Genomic DNA, 25,206 nt, shown 5'->3' on the forward strand with positions numbered 1-25,206 from the left:
ACAAACGGATACACCCATATTATGTATGTTGGAGCTTGGAGTGGCCACAGTGACCTACGTGTTACGTGAATGACAACTCATATTTTTGGAACATTTTAGTATGTAAACCACTTTTCATCGCCCATAGATTCTGGATCTGACTTGTGTGTACACCTCACCACCCGGTCCATGTCCTATTTACAGGGTGAGAGAAGAGAGCTGGGACATCTGTGCCTCCTAGTTGTTCTTCATAGCTAAAATACTTGGTCTCGACCCAGCTCACTGGCTTCTGGGGCCTTCCAGCTTCTCTGTTTTTTTCTTCCAGTGTTTGGCTTTTGGGGAATCCATCTGGGAATTTTTGTGGGAAGAAAGTGCCCACAAGTCTATTGATCTTAATCCAGGAACAACAAAATGTAGGCCTTTCTCCCTGCACCGCAAAGAAAAAAGTCATAGTACAGAGGTAAATAAACAAACAACAAGATTAAGTGATCTAAAAACCAGTGATCATCTTGGTTTATAATAATGCACACAATCCACCTGCTAGGTTTTAATATCCTTAGTACCAACGTCATCCCTTCAAGGACTTTAATTCTCAAAAAAACCCATCCTCTTCTCCTCACATAAGTACAATATTCACATGGGGAAGCAGGGACATGTTCCCCAACACATGGGAGAGTTAGCATTAGTCATTCCCTTCCTTATCTTCTCAAAAATAAAGCTCTCTTTCATACCCATGCATGCACATGCCTGCACACCACTTCTGATGGCTCAGCCAAAAAAGTCAATCTAAATAAAAATGATGGTTCAAACAAAAATGGCAGCTCCCATCCCTATTCTCCTTTGTCTCTCCAAGAAAAGGGATGGAGTGCCCCACTTCAAGCCTTTCTCTGATCTGTGTCACCATAAGTCAGCACCCTCCTACCCTCCACCCATCTGAGAGCATCAGGAACCACTGGGTGCTGACCGCTGCCCCTCGCTCTCCAGCAAAGGGCAGCCCCTGCCTGGGGTTCCCCCTCCCATCACTCACCTGTGCAGAGAGGGAAGAGCTCAGCGGTGGAGTTCACCAAGAAAAGTTTCCCTACTATTAGGAAGTCCTGAAAAGCCTGATTGGCCCCTCACTACCTGGCAGGACTGACAACAGGTAATAATCGACGAGTCATTTAGGCAAAGAAAGAGCTTCTGAGAGTATGTCATTATTAATTCTGGGAATATCATTTTGTGTGGTACAGAGAAATCACACTGATTCAGGCTCTCAGTGCAACATAGGGAGTTCAAAGCACAAAATGTACGTGTGTATTCACGCACACAGGCACGGGCGCTATGTGCACTCCCTCTCCCGATGCCTATCAGCCAGGGGAAAGGAGGTGAGCTAGTCTGTACTGCTCCGGTTTGACTGGGCACGTCTGCAGCCATAATCACATCTGATCCCTTGTACTGCCCTGCCAGATGCCAATGCTGATCAGCATACTGCAGTGGCAGCTCTCATTTCCCCCCGCCACAGCCAGCTCCTGACACCAGAACAAAAACACCGGTTTGCCCAAGGCATCTCAAAACTGAACCCTTCCCGTTAGGCCTGAGAAAACAGCTAAAATTTCTGCAAGTGTTTAAAAAACAGAGGTGGGCATTTAGCAAGGTCTGGAGCCCTTTGAAATTGCACCCCTCACCTGCCTGTCTTAACCCACTCCAAAAATGCCAGCAGGCAGTCTGCAGTTTTAAGAGCTCCAGTCTTTTCAAAAAGCGGTCCCTTCTGGACCAGCCAATAGCTTGGCCCCAAGGGCGAGATGCAGAAAGACAAGGATGGGGAGCTCTCCCTGCCTCCTGCACCAGCACAGCCCCTGGTGCTGGCACATGAGGACAGCAAGAGAAAAACAGCTTGTCTCTGCAGAGAGAGAGAAGGCTTCTCTTGAACACTCCAGTCGAGTCCTGCAATGATGCAACTGGGTTTGAGCAGGCAGGGGAGTGACTAGGATGGTCTCAACATGCAAGGTCTTCTGTGGACTAATTAGGAGCTGCTGTGATTTCCTCATCAACTTTGGTAACAGCTCACGTGACAGGAAAAAACTGGTAAAACTAGAAGTTTTATGCTTTTAGTGAGTTTTTATTCCTCCAACAAACAATACACACCTGAAAGTATGATCTCAGAGATCACAAACCCAGGTGAAAGCCATTTCAGTTCACAGGCAGGGCTTGGCAGTGGTGTTAGAGACCACATGCTGGCACATCAACCTCTCTGTGGTGAGCTCCGAAGCCCTTGTGTCCCAGCCACGTGTGCTGGACACCAAGAAAAAGCTGAATACCAACACGCATCAGGGGAAAAAAAAAAATCTCCAACCAGCTCATGTGTCTGTGGCACACAGAGCAGGCATCCATGGCACCCCAAACTCAGCAGCCAGCAAAACCAGTGGGAGAGGTGCTGCTGGGGTGCCTGGCTCTTGCTCGCTCTGCTGCACTGAGAATCGGTGTTTAAGGGCACATCCTGCCCTGAGGAACTGGTTAATCCTGCTCGCTTTGAGGGATGAATGCAGCCAGTGACTTGATTGCATTTACAGTGTTAAGCCAGTTATTGAATCCAATTAGTGACTGCTGGCTGCTTGTGGGGTCCTGCAGGCAGAAAAACAGATCCACCCTGAGACCAAGGATGCTTATGGCCTTGCAAAACAGAATCTGTGCTGAAGAATGACCAGGCATTGCTGCATTCCACAGCCCCTATGTCCACTACCTGACAGCGGGCTGCAGATGGGAGAAAGTGGTTTTCACAGCTTACGGCTAACCCCAAAATGTGCCAAGGAGGGCCTCTGCGCAGTGAAATTTTTCACTTTCTTTTGAGGACAAACAGTAAGGCTGTGACAAAAGCCCAGTAGTCCCAGGCAGTTTCCCCTCACTCCCAAAGGTCCAGCAGAACATACAACATTGCAGCCCAGCTGCACTGACACCTCCATCACAGGACACGTGGTTCCTCCTCTGGCTGCCTGGGACCATCCCACCTCTTGTGCCATTCGTGACAGGTAGCTGCTGGCAGAAGAGACACCAGCATTAAATGCACCATAGCTGTCCAGATTACTGCTTCCACCAAGGGGCATGAGAAGGAGACTAGGTCTCCCATTCACCCCTGCAGTTCTCATGTACATCCCCCACAAGCTGAAACGCAGCCTCTGCTCCCTTCTGTCTGGAGAGCACACCTCCCACCCCGCGTTAGACTCCTGCTAAGCAGGACGTTCTTCCAAGCAGCAGTCCAGTGTGCAGAAGTGGGTTGTGTGGCCTGAAGTCACATAGTCCCGTCAGATCTCCTGTTCCTCTCTGCTCCTCACTGCTCTTGTGGGAACACAACCCACTGGGCCACATAATTTGGATGCCTGAAACTCATCGGGTCTGTTGTTCGGTGATTTATGATAGAGATCTGAGTAATTAAGAATTAAAACTACATTTCTGTGTCAAAGCTATTATGAAGACATCGCTGTAGCCTTTTAAAACAATCTTACCTCAGCTAATCCACAGAGAAGCCTTTCTTCCCTTCAGGACAAAGATCCACCCTTTCACTCCCATATTTAATTGAATTAAAGTGTCCAGAACCCCTTCTTGCAGAAATTTATTGACCTCCCTACCCCAAAATTAGGACCAGTACCCCAGTTTTTCTCCGACATGTCAATAAAGGAAAAGCAGCATGGGTCATACAAACAACAGCTTGATCTCTTCAGCTTTGCAGTTAATTTGGTGGCTCTGTGTCCTTGTTCCTGTTGTGTTCACTTTCCATGAACAGAAAGCAAAAATGTTCATGGAAAATGGATTTCAAAGGCATGTGCATAAGCGTTCCTGGAAATCTAATTTTACGTTTTCAGTAAAAGCATCTGCTACCATACAAGGATTGAGCAGGAAAAAACAATAAGACACTTAGCTGACCACTGCACAACTACCTCCACTCATTCCAAAGAACAAAAACTGTGAATATATCCCAACAAATACAAGTGAGCAGGACAAAGCAGCTAAAATAAAATTATTTGCTACTTTTTTTTTTTTTTTCCATGGGGCATGAACAAAGGGGTTTAAAGTTCAATTTTCACAAGATGTTATTTGCAGGAGGAGATCCAGCAGGTGGCTGGGGATAATGTGTGTGAGAGGCCCTAAATACCCATCTACCTACTGAGTGTGTAGACAAGCTCACCAAATTATAATGATGTTATCTTACCAGGAAATGAGAAAGAAAAGATCAGCAAGGATAGGCAAAAAAGCACTTCTCTAGAATTTCTAAAATCCCTTCCAGCTCTTGACTAAGATGTTTTTGTTGTCACAGAATAAACCAAGGACTAGTGAAAAAACAGTTGCCCAGGGTAGCGGAAAGGGACGTAAGACAGAGGAGAACTAAAAAAGCACCCCAGCATGATACAGGAAAAGCTCCGTCAAAAATAATGAATCTAAATTCACTGCTTCAGTGGCTGAAGAAACAAAGGATGAGATTGTCTGGCTCTGGAGGTCAGAGCCTTAATGTGCTGTTAATAGCGTTTATATCATAAAGCAGTGTTGCTGCATTAGGTTTGATTTAGCAACAACAGTTTACATCAGTTGATGAAGCAATCCATAAATTCAACTCTGCATCTCTGTAAACGTAGTAAAGGGAGAAAGGCTCGGTCATCTCTGGAGGACATAACGAGGGGCCTGCTGGGCTGACCTGGGCACTCCCCAGTGTCCACCCTGCTGTCACTGCTTTGTCACCTGACTGTGAGGTGCAAAAGGGACAGCATGTGGTCTGTGTGGCTCGGCTGCTAGCTATGCAGTCCCATCTGTCCACTCATGGTAGTTCTGCTCCATTTCATGGCCCACTCCAGCCCCACTCCAGTGTCTGGCTGCACAGGGAACAAGCCTCAGAAACTCTCCAAAATTCAACTGTCAGTAGAAGAGATCTTAGGATAAAACAATAAAAGTAATATTAGCGGTTTGCTGGGACCAGACGATTTCACTCAAGAGCTCTGAGGGAACTCAGACTTGAAACTGCTGACCTATTCAGTACAATACCACAGCAGCTGTTGAAACGGCGAGGCACCACAGGAGTAGAAGGTGGCAAATGTTACATTCATTTTTAAAAAGGGCTTTTAGAGGCCATCCAGAGACCTGTGGGCTGGAAAGCTGGGCAATGTGAATTGACGGAAAGTATAACAAAGAGCAGAATAGCTAGATATGTGATAGAACAGGAAAGAGCAAAGTCTCTAGAGTGAGAGTTCAGGCATTGCAAATGCATTCGTGTCAAAACCTGGGCAACTCAGCGTATTCATAGAAGATCCAACTGCAACCAAGTGGTCTCAGAAAACTGAATGACAGCGTGTTGAAATGACATATGAAACTTGCCAGCAGCAAATACAAAGCAAGCAGCTATACCAACCAATCCCAGCTACACAAAAACCACCAGGGACTCTAAATTAACATCAGTCAAGAAGGAAACCTCAGCGTCCCCATGTTTGCTGAAAAATCCAGCTCGCTGTTCAACAGTTGTCAACAGGGCAGAAAAGACCTTTAGGAATGACTACAGAATTAAGAGAGAATGAAAAAGTGATGATTTCTAGGGTACCCCTGCCTCAAACACAGCATGCAGCTCTGCATACACCAAGGAGGATGCAGAAGAATCGATGAAGATACAGAAGAGATGGCATGGAAATGTGCAGTGGTTTCCACGGGTGGGGAGGGTACTATACAGTAGAGTTCTGCTCAGTCACCTCCACAGAAAAGGAGTGTGAGAGAGGTCCCGACAACTCATGAGCAGCGTGGAGGTGTGAGCAGGAAAGCATTACTCGTTGTGTCTGCTTTCACAAGAGAAAGGCAGCACAACCCAATCTATCGGGCTGGAGGTCTAATACAAAGAAAAGGAAGTACTTCTTTCACACGATGCAAAATTGAATTATGCCACTCGTTGTCACAGGATGCTGTGAAGGTCAGAATTATAAAAGAATCCCAAAAGGAGTTAGCCAAATTCTTGGAGGCTCGACCCATCTGCAGCTGTTAAACACTATGAGCCAGATGCCAGTCAAAAATTCCCTTAACCGCAGTCTGCTCTCTGCTGAGCTGGTAATACCAGAGAGGGACTGTGCTATGCTTGCCCGGTCCTTACACCTTTTCTCTAAGAGTCTGCTTCTGAAATGAGCTGCCTGATCAGCTTTGGTCTGAACCACTGTGTAAGACATTACATATGATATAAGAGGTATATTAAGAAACTGCAATTTATTGCAGGTGATGATCAAGTTTGTTCACCTCACATGAATGTCTTGCCTTTGGCAGGAACTAATATCTGATGCCTCAGAAGAAAGGCATTTCTGTCCTAAAAATCTATCTATCATGCTCCTGGCAGTCTGTACCAAAGACCAGGTCTTTCCTGATCTCCCACAGATGTTCTGCTAAATCCATAAACCATGACAGTGGATTACCTTTATCATTGATTTAACTGTCACCACTAGAAGTAGTTAGCAGTCATGAAATAAGCCAGCAACTGTATTTGAAGCAATGTCCTCCCGAGGCACATATTTCCTTTTTTCAGTTCTTAAATTAATTCTCCTTCATTGCATGAAGCGTGCCTTATTCTCACTTTGCAGGATGAGTAAAACGGAAGTAGTGATCACTTTCTATCTCATGCAGCATAATTTTGTACGTTCAACTGCTCTCCCTTCTGCCAATTCTCCTTTCCAGCTGACACAGGCCAAGATTACACGGCAATGCCTTTCACCATGAGGAAATCCTTTCCTCACTGAGGTGTGACTGCTGCTCTGGCCACAGCAAAGGAGAAGGTCGTGGGTCTGGAGACGAGTTATGCATTGCCTGCCAGAGGGCAAGAGGAGACAGACCAGTGAGAACCCCTCGCTACCATGGCTGGACCACGCTGACACCAGAGTGCTCGGCTTGGTGTCTGCACTCAGCTTACTCCACGCAAAAACAGTCTGTGTTTTTCATTGCTGCCAGTCTAGCATCTCCTGCCAGCTCCAAGCATTTCCTTTTTTCAAAAAACCCCACAAGGTTTGATCATTCACTTCTGGGGCTATGTTAAACTTGCCAGCATCTGTTCCATCTGAAAGGGGGGCAAAAAAACCACCGATCCTGGACTGGGAAAGAAAGGAAAAGGAACTAGGTACCAAGTTGTAATGTGAGAAATGAAGCCAAGAAAAACAGCATCTTGAGAGATATTAAAGACAAAAACAAATGTGGTAAACAGGAGCAGAGACAGATTTCAGAGGAAAAGCAGGAAGACAGTGACTAAAGCACTAAGAGTGAAACAGTGTACACATGGAAACTGAGTCCAGAGTCCCAGGGTTTCTTTGTTCTTGTTTTTCCTACCATTTCACAGAAATCATGATGCTGTCAAGATGCCTCTATACCCAAGGGTCAGTGATGTCAATGGAAGTTGGTGGAGCTGCACTGATTTATGTCCTTTAAGAAGCAACTTTCTGAGATTTCCCAGAATTACTGGGGTTTAAAATAATGCCCTGAGAACCCAGCTGAAAACAGCAGTTGGGATTATTCTTAAACCAGGTCATACTAAAAGCTAGATTAAAAATAATTAAGAATAACTCCCTTATTTTTTAGTAGTTGCAAAATTCCTAACTTCAGATGGTCACATTGAAAACACAACCCTAGAAAAACATGTGCTTTTCTACCAGTTTGAGAGTCATAGCAAAGGCATACAGAGCTCTACAAATTCCAGCTCAGCAAACAACTCCTTTATAAAGCAAAATATGTAAATATTATCTCTCTCTATTGTCCCCAAGATTTTGTTTAACTTTTTGGATTTACCTTCCCACCACTCTCCCCTCCCTTCAAAATGCAATAAGTGGATTTGAAAATAAAAACTCAGAATGAGGATCTTTCAAAAAACTCACCATTGTTCATTGGGAAGAAAAAATCCATGCCCCCCCCCCTTCCTTTTTTCTTTTTTTTTTTTTTTTCCAAGTGTTTGCCAAGTTAAACCAGAGGTTGCAAATATTGGGGGTACCTTTGCAGATGATACACCTCTTGCCCTCATTCTAACTGCATGTGCAGAATACAAAGCCTTCTATTGCTCACACCCTGGGTGGATGCTGTGCAGATGACAGCCCAGGGCTGTGCATCTCTCAAAGGTTCAAAGGAAACACAGAGCGGGGGAAGTAAAACCATAGAAGAGACAAAGGACCTGGTTCCACAGCCTCCGAGAGGCACATCAGGCCAGCCTCTCCTTCTCCACTCTCCCCCCTGCATGGCCCTCCAGGCCCCTTCCCCCTGCAGCCTCCTGCCACACACCCCCTTCCCCTCCTTTCGGCCATTCCCTCTCCAGCCCACACTTGGTAAATGACATCTCCACCAGCTTCAGTGCCACCGGCTCAGTTTGCAATGCAGCCACGCTGTGTGCCTTCGTTAGAGCCAAGGTGCATCCCCACTCGAGGCGAGGACACAGGGCCGAGGTGCGTCCCCACCTCGGCGAGGGCAGCGCATGGTCGCAGTGGGGACCTCCGCTTGTTCAAGACTAGCTGAGGCATCTCTGCAGGGCAGGGCAGCCAGCGCTGGACGCCCATTCCCAGCCCAGCCAAGCCCGTACCTTTCCAGTACTCTTTTAATTCTCAAATTACATTTTACAGGAGGAAAGCTGGCACCCCTGGAATCCCTCCCTCCCCCCCCCCCCTTGCTCTTTTTCTGTTACTGCCTTAATCTGTCTGGGGCCTCTTTCAGACCAAGGTGACACGGACAGAGTGCTCATCTGGTAAATACTAAACCACGCTTGACCATTTTTCACTCCGCAGACCTCCCTTACTGTCAGATTTTATAACCCGATTACTACAGACTTGGGTTAGATTCAAACAGATTGCCTACCAACGAAAGGCTCAATATCCCATTATCAGATTTGCAAGCCCGCCATTCCTCTTCATTTAGTGAGTAATAGAAAGTGTCAGTAATGTCCTATGGATTTAGGCTTTAAAATGAGTCCTAACTATGCAAGTTGTATGTATGAATCAGGAGAAAATACTCCACAGAATTATCTGCAGGACAACAATTTTAAAACAGTTTTTATTTAAATATTAAATAAAACACATCAACTAATCATTTTGGTGTACACCTCATTTTAACATAAGAAATAAAATGATTGTTCAGTCATGATAAAAAATAAACTATACATCTTAATTAAACCAATCACGTAGTGTCTTTAAATACCCTATTGCATTGCAGTCTGCAGAACAGCACTGTCAAGATATCTACAAAAAAACCCAAACTTTTAAAATGACCTCTTTCTGCTCCAGCAATAATTCCAAAGAGGTTCTACAGCAATTGGAAAAGAAAAAAAATACTATGAAAGTAAAGTGCTTGTCATTGCTCAGGACAGGAAACAAAAGAATCTGTGGCCTTTTGATCCATGGCATTAAACAAAACAAATATTGAAGAGGAAATTCTGCGTTTTAAGTATGCGTGCTACCCCTTACAAAACTGAAGGCAAAGTTGCTGCTTTGTGATGAGCTGGTTTCTTCTTGCCCTCCTCTCCAGCCATCTCCCCACAATCAGGGTTTTTTTGGGTTTTTTGTCTTTTTTTTTTTTTTCCAAACCACTACAAATGAGCATGAGACTTTGGTGTTTTCTCTGCTGCAAGGCACCACTCATTAACAGGAATTCAACTCAAGCAATTTTCTCTCACTTTGAAGCTTCCAGACCATGTAGCAGCAGCGGCAAGCTGGAGATGCACCAATATAGACACACAGATACAACACACAGATAAAGAGGTTGTTTATGGAGAGCCACAGACAGAGCCACATGACATCTTCAACCCTTCCTACTACCACCAATTAACCTGGTCAATCTTTGGCTTTTTTTGTTGTTTTCTTTTTTAAAAAAATGAAACAAACGAAAAAACGGGTATCTATATTATTTGCAAATGCGTAATACTGCAGGTTGCACAAAGCCAAGGTAACTTGAAGGCACCCTGTGTCACACTCGGGAGATGGGTCCTTTAAGCATTTGACAGAATGCAGCTATTTTCTGACAGTCGGGTGGCAGCTTCCAGCCAAGCTGGCTCACTGTTTGCTCACCTGCTTCCAAAGTTTGCACGCCCTACTTGACTCACTTCTGTAGGAGCACAGTCTCTTCTCCCCTTTATACACAAGCATAACTTCTGTTGATACCAACAGAAGTCATGCTCTGCCTTGGGAGTGGGGTTTATACCAGAAACACAATATAAGCATATTACAAAATATAAAAAATAACTAGTGTTATATAGTTTTCTGCTTCCTATTTATATACATATACAGCATTAAAAACCATACGAAAACACCTATCTAATCCAAAAACCTCATTTTGCTAATATGCCAAAAACAAACCAACCAAAAACAAACACCCAAAGATTGTGCTGTTTTACTCACTTTTAATACAGTTTTGTTCAGAAATAGCTGTACTCCGTTAGAGTAGAATTCTGTTCTAGCCTATTCCTTTTGTCTTTGTCAGTATATAATTATAACCTCAATATTGCACATTTCCCCAAGAGTCAGTTCTGTTTGGACCCTGATAATGAAATGCATAAAAACATAATTAGCAGCGGAAATAACAATGTGCAGCACTAAGAAATACCCCTCAGGCAACTTTGTAAGCAACCTCCAGGAGGGCTTTCTAAAAAGAAAACCCTTCCCATCACCCCACCAGCACTAATGCTTCCCTCCTCAGTGTCTCTGCAAGAATATGAAAAAACTTAGTGTTTATAAGAAGATTCCTACAGATTATTCAGACTGACAAAATATATGCATGTGTGCACGTGTGCATATGTATACACACACACACCACCCCCAAACAAACATCCCTGCAAAAGACCAGACATTATGCAATTTGGATCCTGATATCAAGGGATACATTTTCTACAGATTACTTGCTTCTGTACTAATTAGAAGGGCTTTTTAAGCTTTTCCAGCTGATGTATCAAGCAAGAAGTTCACAGTTTTCATTTAAAGTATATGTATCTAGGAGGTGTGGAATGGGGATGTTGGTTCCTTTAAATAAAATGAGTGTTAACAGGAGGAAAAAAAAACCCCAACAAATGGCAATGCTTCCATTTTTGTCTTCTATGAATGCATAATGCTGCATGCCACTGGTTTTCTGTTTATTTTCTTTAAAAGAGGTAATCATCTTCACAAACCCATAAATGAATATTGTGAAAAAGGGAGGCTCTGGTCCCTTCTTTGAAAAGCCTCTCCCTGCTGTGTCACCACTACTGACAGCTGCTAATCTTGCATAACAGCAGAGCTGTATTGGTCTGACTTGAGTACAGTACCGAAGAGTTCTTCCCCAACCACATCCCTCCCTGTCCCCACAAATGCCCCACCCATCTTCCCCACCATTATTTTTCCTTTAAAAAATTCAGTTTCTATTCATATTTGTTCAGTGCAAGAATAGTAGAAGCAAAAAGACATACATATTGCTTGTTTCAGTTCTATAAAGTTGCTAGCTTTCTGAGCCAGACAGCCTCTTCACATACTTCAAAATTTATTGCTTCTGAGAGTCACTCGTCCACACGACACCAGCCAGCCATGGATCCACACACACCATGGAACAGTGGTGAAAGTTCTTCGCAGCAAGAGCAGCGTGAGCTGCAGCAGCCGGGGCTCTCATTTGACCAGGACAAACTTCCCTAGCTGGTTCGAAGTCAGGTCCTCCATCTCACAATCCCCGTGCTGCAGAGTGACAGTGTCATAGCTCGGAGACTGCGCAGAGAAACTCTGTTGCTGAGAGAAGGTGGCGCCAACTGGAGAAACGTTGCTGCTGATGTACAGGTGCGTGTCTAAAAGGTGAGCTGCTGAGGACACCGGTGACACGCTGACACCGAAGAAATGAGGTTGGAGCAGTTGGCTGTTGCCAGCAAAGGCCAGCTCAAATGAGTTCTCTCTTTGTAGCTCTGACAACAGAAGAGAATTGGATGCTTTGCAGGTACCTACGCTGTCAGAGGAGGGGACGCCATTTGTTGCAGATGTCTGAGAAGTCTGGGGACAAGCTGTCTGGAGTAGCTGGTGGTGCTGCAGCTGGAGCATTCTGAACAAAATCCAAGGGTAGAAGAGGTTAATTTGCACTGCTAGAATGGCCTAGTGCTTTTCTTCCTCCTTTCTTGGCCCTGGTTCTGACCATAACTTTCCCCTTTGTTTCCTTCTCTCTATCAAACGTCTCCTTACCCAGCCAGTACAATTAGAGCAAGCTGACCATGCCAGGTCAACATGTTTTCAGTTGGCTTTTCCTCATGTTGGAGAGGACGACTATCACCAGAAAGTTATCTAGTCACCGTTTGGCCTGCTAATAATAGATGTTCTAGAGACAACGTGTGCAGATAAACCGGAAACTCAATTTTCCATCTTGCATCTATGGGAATGAAGAGGTGCCACCACACATGACATTTGAGGCCACTGGAACTGTGCCTCCTTTGTGGGCTGTAACTTTTCCAAATTACAAGGTCTCGCTTCCTTGCCATGGGAAAATTACAGGAGAAGGCAGAGGAGGAAAGGAATCATTCCCAAAACTAACAAAGAAAAATACAGCTTGCAATGGGGAGAAGTAATGTTTTCCCCCACAGTACCAAATTGCTTCTCAATTCAGCAACCTCCAAATATTTGGATGTCGAGATTTTTAAGTGGAACTGCACATCCTGTGTTACGTATGCAAGTGCAGGAAGCCACAAAGGAAGCCAAGCAGTTCATCTGCTGCCACACAGCAAAGATGGAGGATAGGAATCCCCAGTGACCAAACTCCTTAACCTCTTTTACTGTGTTTACTCCTCCTCACTTGCCCCTAACCAAAGTAAACTCAGTGAAAACAGCAAAACTCCTCCCAGCCAGCTTCTCACCTCTGCTGCTGTAGCACCTCCTCCAGGAGGCTTCTTCCCTCTCTGCCGCTTCCACTGCTGCTGTACATGCAGGTGTTTGGCTGTGTGTGTTGGAACGGGCTCATGGCACTCCTTGCTGCCCGAGATGAGGAGGACTGACACACCTGCCGAGCAAAGCCTTTGATTTTATTCAAGCCGAGAAAGCCCTTGGCTCGAGCGTTCTTCCGCAGCTGCTGCCTAAAAGCCTTCAAGCCTGTGGGACATGAGGAAGAGAAATGCACTTTAATCCTCCTTAGCATTTGCCTAGGAGCCTGCTTTACAGATCAGCCTTTCTGGGCAGCTGCCTTCATTTGCGTAAGAACTGCGCTAGAAGAGACCGTGACTCTCCAGTTCACGTTCACCCCTCTGCCTGATGAACAGAGCAAAACTTCTGTAATGGAACAGGGTCTGGGACAGCTGCACCCCTGTGTAGATGGACACATGCACAGCAAAGGAGAAACCCGATAGAAATTACGTTGTGCACTCCCTTATTTTAGGAGGAAGGCGGAGCCTGCCATCCCACTCATGGCAGCAGAAATATCTTCACGGGCATGCTGAATCAGTATCTGAGAACCTCTCATCTAGGCACCTTCCTCAGGGCAGCCAGCCCTCCCTCAGGGACCGTGAATACAAGAGCCGTAATAACCAGGTGGTTGGCCTCAGTGTAACACACACAGGCAAGTAAGTATCCCTGCATGCTACCCTTTTCTAGTGGCAGTCAGAAGGGTGCAATCCCCCAGCAATAAAGCAAGGAAGACATTACCTTGAGTTAATGAGGTATCAGATGCTCGCCTTCCTTCTTGGAAGCTGACAGGCAGGAGAGAAGCACCTCCCATGCAGCCCTGGGCTTCTAACACCGGAGCGTCAGACTGGGAAGCTAGGAAGGGCGACGTCATCCTAGCTGTGGCCGGGCTCCCCGTCATTACTTGACCTGCCAAACAGCTGCTCAGGGCCACTGAGCTGTCATTTGAAGATGAAGTAAGGCAGCTGTCTGAACTAGTTCCCTCTGTGGGGCTTGCAGAAGAGGAAATGACTATACCTACAGAGGGGAAGGAAGGAGAGAAAGAGCATTCCCAAGATGAGTACAGGAAGGACCAAACATGACATCAGAGCCTTCTGCCCAACTACACTGGCACTAATAACCACCTGCGAGGTGGAGAGGTGTCTGGCAACTCGTGTTGTCACAGAGCTTGACTCCAGCAAGGGGTCATCAATGAATAACCTAAGGTTGGGCTCCTGTCCAGCCAGCTGGCCTCTGCCAGCAACTCCAGCACCACCCGGCTATGCTGGATCAGGCCGACATAATTTCTTTAGCACAACAGCTCTGACATGGGATTATCGTTTTGTTTGTTTGTTTAGTTCACAGGGTCTGGATGTGTTACGATGACTTTTTTTTAATGGAGGCACCATCACCTCCCCAGGTACAACAGCGGAAGCAAGCAGAGAAGGGTTATGTCCTGCTCGCGAGAATGCTCTCCTCTAAAGTGATCTAGATAAAATACAGCAGTGCAACACCTCTTCCGTAAGGGCCGTGCTTATTTATGGGAAGACAGAACTGTGGAGGGCAGAGTACAGACCTCTTTTCTGGGCCTTCCTATCCCAGTGAAGGTAAAAAAATCAGCACATACTCCTCAGACATTTGTCTGCTATGGCACTCCTTCTCTGTCCTTTTCCTCTAACTACTGACACCCTCCGTTTCTCCCAGACTTACTTACATGGAGGGGCATGCTGATAGAAATGAGTGGTCACTTCGGCCAGCGTGTGCCTCCTGCTGGTATTGCTAGGGATGCAGATGGGGTGGTCATACGCCTTAATTTCATCTTCCAGCTCCTTCTCTTGCCTCACTTCTTCACTAATGGTGGTCTCTAGCAGGCTGTTGGGGGAGATGGAGCGGTTCCGGAAGAGCCCGTTGAAGTTGGGATCCACAGGAAAGAACACAGGCTGCAAAACATGTCAGATCACAGACTGAAGGGTGTTTCACTTATTTCTGTGCTACCTTTTAATATTCTTCACAGCCCTGTGGCACATCTTCAATAGGCATACTGTTTGAGAGGCTACTACGACACCATGCCCAAATGCCAAACAAAAGATTGGAGGGAGAGAACAGAGTCACAACCCCTGTTGTTTTGGATTGGCAGAACAATTAAAAAAAAAAAAAAAAGTAATATAGAGTATAGCTGAGAACACCAACCTGTAATGGATTGCTCATCTCACAGTCCATTTCTGCCTGCAAGGATGGCTGAATCAGGTTCTGAGGTTGCTGGTAAAGCAAAGATGATCGCAGGGTTTCACTAGTGAGACTGTCCTGAGGCATCTGGAGAGAGAGAGCGATGCACAGAAGCCATCACATACACTGCAGTTCCACATGACTTTTCAGATACTGGAGGTTCAAGGAGTATCAGAGACACCTTCCATGCAAGCTTTCTCCTCATACTTTCTAGGAAGATTAAGAAAGCTAGTCTTTCAATGCCAACACAAACACAAACCTCCTTCTCCTAAGACAGGCAATTTAACTGGAAGTACAATTTGAAAAGGCACCCAGACCACACTTTAAAGGGGGTGGGGGTGAGGAAAAGAAAGTCAGAAAAACACACAATCTGACTCATGGAGTACTTCTGAGGATCCTACCTATGGGGTATGTAACAAAGTGTAACCAATCCATGCCTGAGAGGGCAAATTTCCTTGAGAAGCCTAATCTTCTGGCTCATTATTGACCTGTACCCGAGGCAGGCTGTTTGGACTATGACCCACAGTCACTTCTCAGGAAACAGGCCATTTATATTAAATCAACCTTCTGCTGAAGGACAGTAGGCTGTGTCCTATCAGAGGGAACCAATATAAGAGTTGGTTTTCAGAAGCCTGAGAATTGCCATCTTGTATTTTCCCAGAGCAAGGGGCAGAAAAAAAGAGAGCCAACGGCCACAGCTTCCCAGTAAGTAATGCCCTTCCTTACCTCAACACTGCTGATCTCGGAGCTCCTCGGCCTTTGCTGACGGCCAGTTGTGGGGCGACTCGATAGCTGGCTGCTTCGATACTCCTTGAGGCGCTCCAAGAGCAGGTAATAAATTGCAGCAAAATGGTTGTAGCTGCTGTTTTGCAGAGACTAGAAGACATTGAAAGGACCCTTGAGTTGCAGGCAACTCAGGATATAAGCAGCCAAAACTCATCACTAAGGCCTCATAATAGCCTACTCAAAAAATAAGTAAAAATCCAGAAGGGCAGTGAAGATTTTACTACACTGTGACACAGGATCAAGGCTAGTCACTGAATGATGTGTATCTGACTGCACCACTGGCATTCTGGTAGTCACCGAGGATGTATCTAAGGGGCAAGCATTTCTCACCTCAACAGTTCTCTGCCTGTCGATGCCGAGTGTTTGCATGATCCCAAGGACCTGCTCATTGTAGTCACCCAGGTTGGAGTTGTAGTTTTGCATGGAGAAGGACAAAGACTGATGCTGCTGAAGAGATGGGTCAGCTTGCATCCACTTGTGCTGCTTTATTTGGGAAATGGTTATTCGCTTGGTTGGGTCCACAACCAACATCCGTCGGATTAGTGTTTCACAGTCTGGATGACAAAGACAAACTCATGAGCAGGGGTAAAAATAACAGCTCAGCCCCAGGTCACTGCTAAGAAACCTTCCCAGCAACAGTGTATGGTGTCTGTGAAAACAGGAATTTTGAGCAGCTGATGCCTGATCTGACTACCAGGTATTCAAAACAGCACAAGAGATGTCCACATCCATTTCACAAAAGCAACATGTCACTACAGGAAATGAAGCTGTACTGGATACGGGCAGGTTTCAGGTGGCCTTGCACCTTGTAGGAGAGCTAGTTGAGTGGATGCAGGTTTAATGATGTTACATCCACTTAAAAGAGGTCAGAATTTCGTACAGAATCCCATCACATACAACTTCCTGGTCCGTATGTACTGCTTATTTGTTTATAACCAGGGAATCAAAGCCATTCATGGCTGTCACTGATAAAGGTCAGACTTCAAAAGATTCTTTTCACTTGAAGACAGAGGCACATTCACTTGTTTTCAAACCCAAATCAGAGAGGTGATACATACTATTCTTCAGTACCTTCTCACCAGACTCTTGGAGTGCTCAAGAAACAGTGCTAAGCCCCACTATTTCTGCTCTCCTTGACAGCACTGATAACACTGAAATACGCCCCTCCTGATTTGTTAAAATATCTGAGGAGAACTACACCCATCTCAGCACTGCAGGCTAGTCTCTCTAAACTCCAGTTTTCTCTCTTCTGTGAGAGTTTATTTCTCCAGCTAGGGTGTCAAATATTTTTGTAATCCATAGAGATACTCTAAGAAATGAAACGACAACCTTTTAGATGCACCATACGCAGATCCCAGAAAAGAAAACGTGTGCAACCAGCCCCTCAACTCTAAGTGCTGCCCTACAGAAATTACATAAAGACAAAGTGACTGCCAGCTGCAAAACCAGCCCCATCTGTCATTGCCCCAAGAAGGAACAGGACAGCTAGTCCTTCATTTGTAGCCCCTTTTCTAACATTAAGGATCTGCGAAAAGCACCTTCGGACATGAAGTAAGGGATGCGGAACCGCCCCTCCAGCACTCTTTGCCTCAGAGTTGGTAAACTGGGTCCATCGAAAGGCAGAGAACCACAGACAAGAACATACAGCACCACCCCAAGGCTCTGTCAATAGAAAACAACATAGCATGTCAGTGACTCCAGTAGAAGCAATGATTTTGAAAGCCCACAGATCCTCACAAACTGTGAAATGCAATTTCTAAGGATTATTGAGCTCACCCATATATCAAGGTGAGGTCCTTCATATTCTTTGCCTTCAAAAACTTCTGGAGCTGCATAAGGTGGGCTTCCACACCAAGTGGAGAGGGGCTCTCCTGACTTGTAGAAGTTTCCAAAGCCAAAGTCTGAAATGAAGGTAAAGGTCTGGGGTAAGACGTCACTCAACCACATACTAAGATTTCAGAAGTGGCAGAAAATGGAAAGAAGGGAGCAGATGTATTGTTTTGATCTCTGCCTATTCATTTAGGCTATTCTCTTTGCTCCAGAAGTTATGTTCAGAGGAATATCAGTAATGTTTGCTTTATTTTCAGTAACGATAAATACATGTATAAGATCATCCCAGGGAGACTGAATTTGACTACATGCCTAATCTTTATAGAGCAACCCTATATTTCTTATTACCTGCTAACTTGATATTCATGTTAGCATCTAGCAGAAGGTTTTCTGTTTTGAGATCCCTGTGCACTATGTGGTGGCTGTGACAATATTCCACTGCTGAAAGAATCTGCCAGAACTTCTTCCGTGCTTCACTTTCACTTAAGTGCCCATTGGAGGTCAGATGATCTGCCAGACAAAATAAAAAAGGCAGCGGATTTAGAAACACCTGGAGGAAATTTTTCATAATCCTGCAGGTGCTGCAGTCGCTGTTTGACAGCTGACAATGCCAGCCCTGGATTTTTAATCAGCATATATATATATATATATCTATTTCACTCAGGAATGACAACTATAAAGCCATGGTTACTAAATCTAAAGAACTGTTAGCTCTGGCAGTGAGGACTTACCAAACATTTCTCCATTCTTTGCAAACTCAGTAACAATGTAAAGCATATCCTTTGTCTCCATAACCTGTGAAGACATGAGAGGACATGCTTAAAAAAAGTGCAGACCTCTGTATTTTCATTCATTTTTCTAAGTGTATCCTCGAACATATCAGTTCAATTATTTAATTGCCGCAGCAGCTGGCAGTAAAGGCATCTAATTTTGCAGCACAGTGTTCTTTCCAAGCAAATTGGTAATGAAAAAGATAACAAATCAAAGCGTATGTGCCTACAAGATGCAACAACTTCCCATGCCATTGTTCTTCACACCATTACCATGCCACCTAATCTCCGTTAGATAACCGATGAGCATTTCAATAATTTCATACACTTCCCCGAATTCCTTGTTAAAATACGCATATATAGTTTTCTAACTCATTTGATATATTTTGAACATGCAAACACACTTAAAGTTTACATAAAGTCGCCTTTGTCTCAAGGCTAGCAGGTACTCAGATCAGGGGAGATATCTACATCTTACACAAATCAAGAAGTAGTATCAAATACCCCACTCCCATCTGGTGTTGGCCAGGGTCATGGCAAGCCTCCCATGCAAGTGACAATAGGCTGTTTGTGTAACAGCAGTGCTTGATGTACATCAACAACTGGCAATATATCACCCAGTGTTCACCTATCAATCTAGTTCAACTTCCTTTGATAGTTGTTCATTTTTTCCTTTGGAGGAAAAAAAGAAAACCCAACTAAAAACCAAACAATGAATGAGAAATGCTGAGCATTTCCAAATTCATCTTCAGTTACTATGGCACATCTTTGAAATGCTGCATTTCAGATTTTAAACTATGACATCTATCTGCAATTAGACTCTCAAGGAACAGATATTTTGCTCTGGAAGCAGAAGGCTCGCAACAGGTTAACAAGCAAAAAAGTGTCAATGCTACTTCAAAAGCTGCAATTTCCAGGCTCCTAAGGTGTAACCTTTTTCGAAGGCTCTTGTCCTCCCCTCACTACAAGTACACACAGACACAAAATGAAAATAAACGAACTGGGAGAAAAGGAAGAGAGGTTCCCAGTTTAAAAAACTGAAGGAAAGTGTTCTGGGAAAGTTGCCAGCTGGATGAAATTAAGACGCTGTGCTGAAACTAAAACAATGATGAAATAATACAAGAACGCACACCCTACATTGGTATGTCATCTAATTCCATCCCTGCTTCTCAGTCTCCACCAAACAGGTAAAGCATCAGTTACAACAACAAAGAAAAGAAAACTTCACTGAAAAGAAATTATGGTCCACTACCAACGTCATTTGCTCCAGCAGGTGAAGTGGTTCAACTAGATGGAATTTAACCTGCTTTTCTAAAAGCTTCGAAATGTATTTTCACCCACACCATTCCACCGAAATGAAATCAACTGAACTGTTAGAATGTTTCTGTGTGTCCTATACTGCCCTATGGGCAACAATGACGTCAGATGTTAACACAGAATAATTTTTGTTATGATTGTTAATACTATAAATATCAAGCACTTCATGTGTGTCAAGGTCTTTAAAAATAATGCCTTGCCTAAGCACCCGCCTTACTGGCTCTCCAGCCTTACACATTAATTAAACTTTTTTTTTTTTTTTTTAAAGCTAACAAACCCAACGGTAAGATAGCAGCTGATAATAGTCTTTACGACAGCAGATGGACTTTCAGACCTGCTGCTTCACCCACCTATTGCTCTCTCCCCCCCTGCCCTTCCAGACAGGTCCAGACAGACTGTGATGCCTCATCTTCTTCTTAAATCCACATGGCACGATTTAAGATGATTAAGAGGAACTTATACCAAATGCTAATTAGATGGAATATTTTGAATTTGCAAAGCAGTCCTTGCTCACTAGACAGATGTGATCCTGTTTTCTGCACAACACATTCATTTGTTCTTACTGTTAAAAATACCCACCAGTGGAGAAACTGAACAGATCTAAATCAAAATTCAAATTGTGAAACTCTACAAGGGGGAAGATATTTAAAATTCACTTTCAAAACTACACAAACCGGAACAGAATAACCAAACAGGTAGTTTTTTGACATATTCTAACATTTATTGGCTTTTTATTTTCTACTTAGATTAGAATTCTAACTCTTAGATTAGATTTCTACTTAAGATTTTCTACTTAGATTGGTTTGGTTTAATTGTTGTTGATTTTAAATCCCTTCCACTTAAGAGCAAACTCAGCTTTTGTGTTTTCTTCTCTGCCATCCTACGTGAGTTTAAGTCTTCCCCTTATCAAAAGCACGCAAGAAGTTCCACTCCTCCACACAGGAAAAGCAGAAGAATTAGGAAAGGCAAGTTAATCACAGAAGCTCAGATAATCAGTTCCTTGCTCTGAAACAAACTTTAGCCTGGTTTTAACTGTAAATTTTACAGTGCATTTTGTCAAAAAGCTGTCTAACATACCAGAACCTTGTTCAAAGAATGGCGAATGACTTTTAAAAAACCCAGTTTAAGTGTTTTCCAAAAAGTATTTAACTATGCATTCTCTCCGCAAATATTTGATGTAAAATCATGTGCAAAAGAAGAGCGCAAATATATCTCATCTGCATGCGGCACTTCAAAACTGACCTCTTACCTGATATAGCTTGATAATGTGGGGATGATTCAAAAGCTTCATTATCTGAACTTCTCTATAAATCTTCTCCAGATTGCTCGGGTCTAACCTTGTTTTGTCTATTATTTTTATTGCAACCTGCAGATTTAAAAAATAATAAAAGAACCCCCGGTATTACAAGATAGGTACTCTTACTGTTAAGATCTCTTTAAAAAAAAAAAAGACACCTCCCCGCGTGCACACACACACACACACAAAACTCACAGAAATAAAGTAGCTTTTAAAAGTACAGATTCGACAAAGCTGGTTCTGTTTTCCTGACCCGCACAGAATTCACGACACAGAACGTTTTCGTTTTTCTTTTCTACGTCAAAGGATTGCACATAAGGTAGCGAACAGAACTGCAGAAATTAGCACTGGACGGGATTCGGTAAATCTTTTAATCCATCCCATGCCAGTGAAAAACAGATTCCTGTAACAGACTATTTTCTACCGCAGTGACTTGTATGACTGGGACACGCACTGGAAATATAAATACGGTTGCATGCCCACTAATGAACGATTTCTGCAAATAACACTGCAAGTTCTTTGTTCTCGAAGCGCACACATCGAATGAAAAAACTAAACCCGCCTAAAGTCTTCAAAAGATCCTTCGGCTGTCGGACTTCTTCGCAAACTAAGGCGGGGTAATTCAGCGAAGCCGCCGCAGCACTCAGAAGTGTTATTTTTCACGTGTTCTGCCTCGGTTTTAACGTTACGCGAACTCTACGGAGCACACGGGGGGGGCTCGAAGCTCCTACGAGCCGCCACATGGACTCGCCAGGGCGGGCTGCGCCCGCCGGGCTCCGCAAGGCTCGCTCGCTGCCGCGCTCCTCCCGCCCGCCGGCGGTTTCCAGGCGGGTGCCGGCAGGGGCAGCCCCCGCCGCCGGCCCGGCGACCGCCGGGCTCCTCGCTCCGGGCCTCCGCACCCACCTGCGTTTTGGTCACTCGGTGCCTGGCCAGTTTGACCACCGCGAAGTTGCCTTTCCCCAGGGTCCTCTCGATGTCGTAGAAGCCGACTCGCAGAGGCCGCTGCTGGGCCGGTCCGGCCGCGGGCGCGGGGGTGCACTCTGACATGATCACCATGGCTCAGGGCGGCCGGCGGGCAGCGCGCGCCGCGCCTACGACGGCAGCATCCGCGCTGCCCCCCGGGGACGCGGGCGCTCGCACCTGCACGGAGACGGCACGGCACGGCCCGTCAGCCGCCGCCGGACACCCTCGCCCTCTCTCTCCCTCTCCTCTCCCATCCCGGCGGGCTCTTTCTCCCCCTCCCCAGAGCGGAGCCGCGACCGCCCCGTCTCCAACCCCGCGGCAGCGCCGGCCGCCGGGCGCCCGCTGCCCGCGCCACGGACCCGCACGCCGCCGCCCCGCGCGCCCCCCGGCCGTCGGGGCGGCCGCTGAGCCGTCGTACCTGGCGCACGGGCGGGCGGGCGGGCGGTCGCTCTCCGCCGCTGCTGCTGCCGCTGCCGTTGCCGCCGGGCTGTGCCGCCGCCGCCGCCGCGGTGGGGTGTGTGTGCGCGCGAGGGCGGGTGTGTGCGCGCGCGTGTCTCCGTGTGTGCGTGCGTGTGTGTGTGTCCGTGCGTGCGCCGGGGGGCAGGCGGGAGCACGCGGGATGTCCCGGCTCCCAGCCCCGCCGGCCCCCCCCCCCCCGCGCACTCCCCGCCCTCCCTCCCGCCTCTTCCCCCCGCCCACCGCCGAAAGCCGAGACGGGCCCATTGACGTCACTTTGACGCCAGAGAGACGCGCGCCCAGGCGCGAGGCTGAAGGAGAGCGAGACACCGGGCCGTTGCCAGGGAACGGGCGGCGCTGACGCGCGCGCTGATGGAGCCGTCGCCCGGGAGACGGAGGGGCGGTGACGTCAGGGCAGAGGCAGGGAGGGAGGGGGCCGCCGGGTCTCCTGTCCCCGTCCCCGTTCCCCCACGCCTGTTGGACCGGGGGGGGGGTGGCGCGCTCTCTGCTGTCACGTGACGCGTCCCTTCTCCCGGCGGGGTCGCCCCCTGCCGGCGCGCCCGGCGCCCGCGTCAACCGGTGGCGCGCGGGGCGCCGGCCGCCGTTAACCGTCTCGAGGCCGCTCCCCCTCGGCGCCCCGAGCGGCCGAGCCCACCGGCGGCCAGCAGCCGCCGCACCCTGCCGGGCGGCGGGCTCGGCGGAGATGTGGAGGCTGCGAACGCCGCGCTAACCCCGCGATGAGGGGGGGACGCGGCACGGCCCGCCCCGGCACAAGCGCCCGGCCAGCCCGGCCGGCTGGGGTGCCAGGCCACCGTTAGCCCCATCCCAGCTCTCCTCGCCCTGCGCCGGAGCCTTGGGACCACCGGCGGGGACCGTCCCGCTGGCTGCAGCCCTGCGGGGAGCAATTTTCCCTAATTCCCTAAGGACTGTGGCCGCCCACCCACCCTTTGCACCAATGCCCGCGGGCGGGATACTGACCCGCCTTCCCCCGCGCAGGACCGGCTTCTGTCCCGATGCTTCCAGGCCGCGATGGAGGGGAGCTGCCCCTCCAACGGCACCTCAGCCTGGGGCCGACAACCCTCCGGGTCCACCAGCCGGGCACAGGCAGGAAGGGAAGTGATAGTAAAGAGCCCGTGTATATATACATGCAGTCCGGGAATACTCCGGTAACTTACTCATACTGTTCTGGATAGTCCTGCGGTGCTATTATCTCTGGCCAGTCTGGAAGGGAGGCTTGGGAAGTTACGCCTTTGCACACCGAGGCTGAAGGAGGCTGGTTGGGATTGAAGCTCAGCATCCTGGAAAGTGTCCAAGAGGTTCCTCTCAAGGTCAGATGTGAAACGGCAGATGCACTGGGTTCAGACATGTAGTTCTTCAGCCCTCACACATCAAGGGACCAAAATGTTTGTACATTTGGTCTCACGTTAGAGTTTAGCCTCAAAAATAAATCTCGAATGGTGCCTGCCACATCTGTTATTCAACTTTATCTTCTCCATCAGAGTCAGCCTTGGCTTTTTTCGGACAAGTAGTTCTCCAGTCGGTGGTTGGGCTCCTGACTGGAAGACTGTCTGCCCTAGCCTGAACCCCTAGCCTGACCATCATGGCCAATGGCACACCGCCTCTTCTACCCAGAGGCACCATGAATGCCTGAAAGAAGACGATGCCTTGGGTGGAAGAGGTTTATATCCTGTGCTTCATCCTGAAGATTTCAAAGTAATTGGTCCAATTGCTTTCACCTGTAGTTGGTGGTCTCCTTGTGGTCTGTGAATGACCTCAAGAGGGACGCACCATGGGAGGAGAGCAAGCTTTCTGTCATTTTTTGTAAATTTACTCTGAAGATGGGGTAAGAAAAATGTGGTGCTCTATATAAATCAAATTATGTGATACATGAGCTGTGTGTCATCAACACACTTGAGAGACATCCATCGAAACGTTCTAGTGAAGCAAGCAAGACTTCTGCTTCTCTTCTGAGTGTTACCTGCCGCAACGTGGGTGCCAGCCCTTTGGGAGGCCAGTTGCGTTGCAGGCCATTTCTGCTAGAAACTTAGAGAAATTAACACCCACACTTTGTTTATCTTGACCATTACACAAAATACTTGTCGTCCCTATGCCTATTTACTGCGAGCAGGCAGGCTGGCAACTAGCAGGGCTTGCCTGGCGCTGGGAAGGGGCAGGGGCTTGCAGAGCCCAAGGACAGGAGCCACCTGCATGGAGGCAGTGGTGTGACCCAGGTCATGGGACTGCTATGCCAGTTGCTGTAAGGGGGGTAAGAGCACGCAGCCAGCCCAGGCTATTGTAACATTCAATTAGTGCTTACACGGTGCCTTGAATAACCCACATGAAAAGCTGACATTATTATTGTTATTATTAAGCTAACAGTATATGCTCCGTGGAGCTCATGAAGAGGAGGTGACGCACAAACAGCACATACAGTAGCAACTGCATGTGAACAGTGCCCCAGGAGTTATAAAGAAAAAAATTACCTTAATAATGGTTCCTCTGCTGTGGTGGGATTTTCCTCCCTTTAATTATAGTTGCTGTTTTCATTTGAAATTGATTAGGTGTTTTAGGATGGCAAACAGAACTGGTCTTTTGAGAAAGAACACTCAAGACAGCCAGCCCCAGCTGGGAACGTAACGTTTTTATTTCTTTTTAAAGGACTCAGCATTTCTTGCTTCCCAAATGGGAAGAAGAGAACTGGATTTGGTGCTCTCCCTAACACCCCACGATTTTTCTGTCCTAAGGAGAGGGTGGACAC

General features: G+C 46.7%; 1 protein-coding gene across 2 annotated transcripts; it reads right to left on the minus strand.

The window, feature by feature from the left end:
• Positions 1-8,969: 8,969 nt before the first annotated feature.
• Positions 8,970-23,705, minus strand: SIK1 (salt inducible kinase 1). Of its 2 annotated transcripts, none has more exons than XM_074904463.1 (14): positions 23,624-23,705; positions 21,933-22,169; positions 20,982-21,098; positions 18,377-18,440; positions 17,994-18,155; positions 17,592-17,716; positions 17,354-17,477; positions 16,146-16,369; positions 15,756-15,905; positions 14,994-15,116; positions 14,518-14,743; positions 13,566-13,841; positions 12,785-13,016; positions 8,970-11,982 (listed from the first exon to the last, which is right to left on the minus strand). In XM_074904463.1, the coding sequence occupies exons 2-14, from the start codon at positions 22,083-22,085 to the stop codon at positions 11,562-11,564; spliced, it is 2,397 nt and encodes a 798-aa protein (XP_074760564.1). In that variant the 5' UTR covers positions 22,086-22,169; positions 23,624-23,705; the 3' UTR covers positions 8,970-11,561. The 2 variants fall into 2 exon arrangements, with proteins under 2 accessions (XP_074760564.1, XP_074760556.1); XM_074904455.1 differs by lacking the exon at positions 23,624-23,705 and adding an exon at positions 22,411-22,618.
• Positions 23,706-25,206: the final 1,501 nt, after the last annotated feature.

Source organism: Athene noctua, chromosome 1, assembly GCF_965140245.1.
Source record: "Athene noctua chromosome 1, bAthNoc1.hap1.1, whole genome shotgun sequence".
NCBI lineage: Eukaryota > Metazoa > Chordata > Aves > Strigiformes > Strigidae > Athene > Athene noctua.

Bases quoted from the DNA above. Each gene is read 5' to 3' on its own strand.
- SIK1 (XM_074904463.1), bottom strand. From the start codon at position 22,085: ATGGTGATCATGTCAGAGTGCACCCCCGCGCCCGCGGCCGGACCGGCC. The intron at 21,099-21,932 runs GTGGGTGCGGAG...TTAAATCTGCAG, and splicing joins ACCGAGTGACCAAAACGCAG to GTTGCAATAAAAATAATAGA. The intron at 18,441-20,981 runs GTAAGAGGTCAG...ATGTCTTCACAG, and splicing joins ACATTATCAAGCTATATCAG to GTTATGGAGACAAAGGATAT.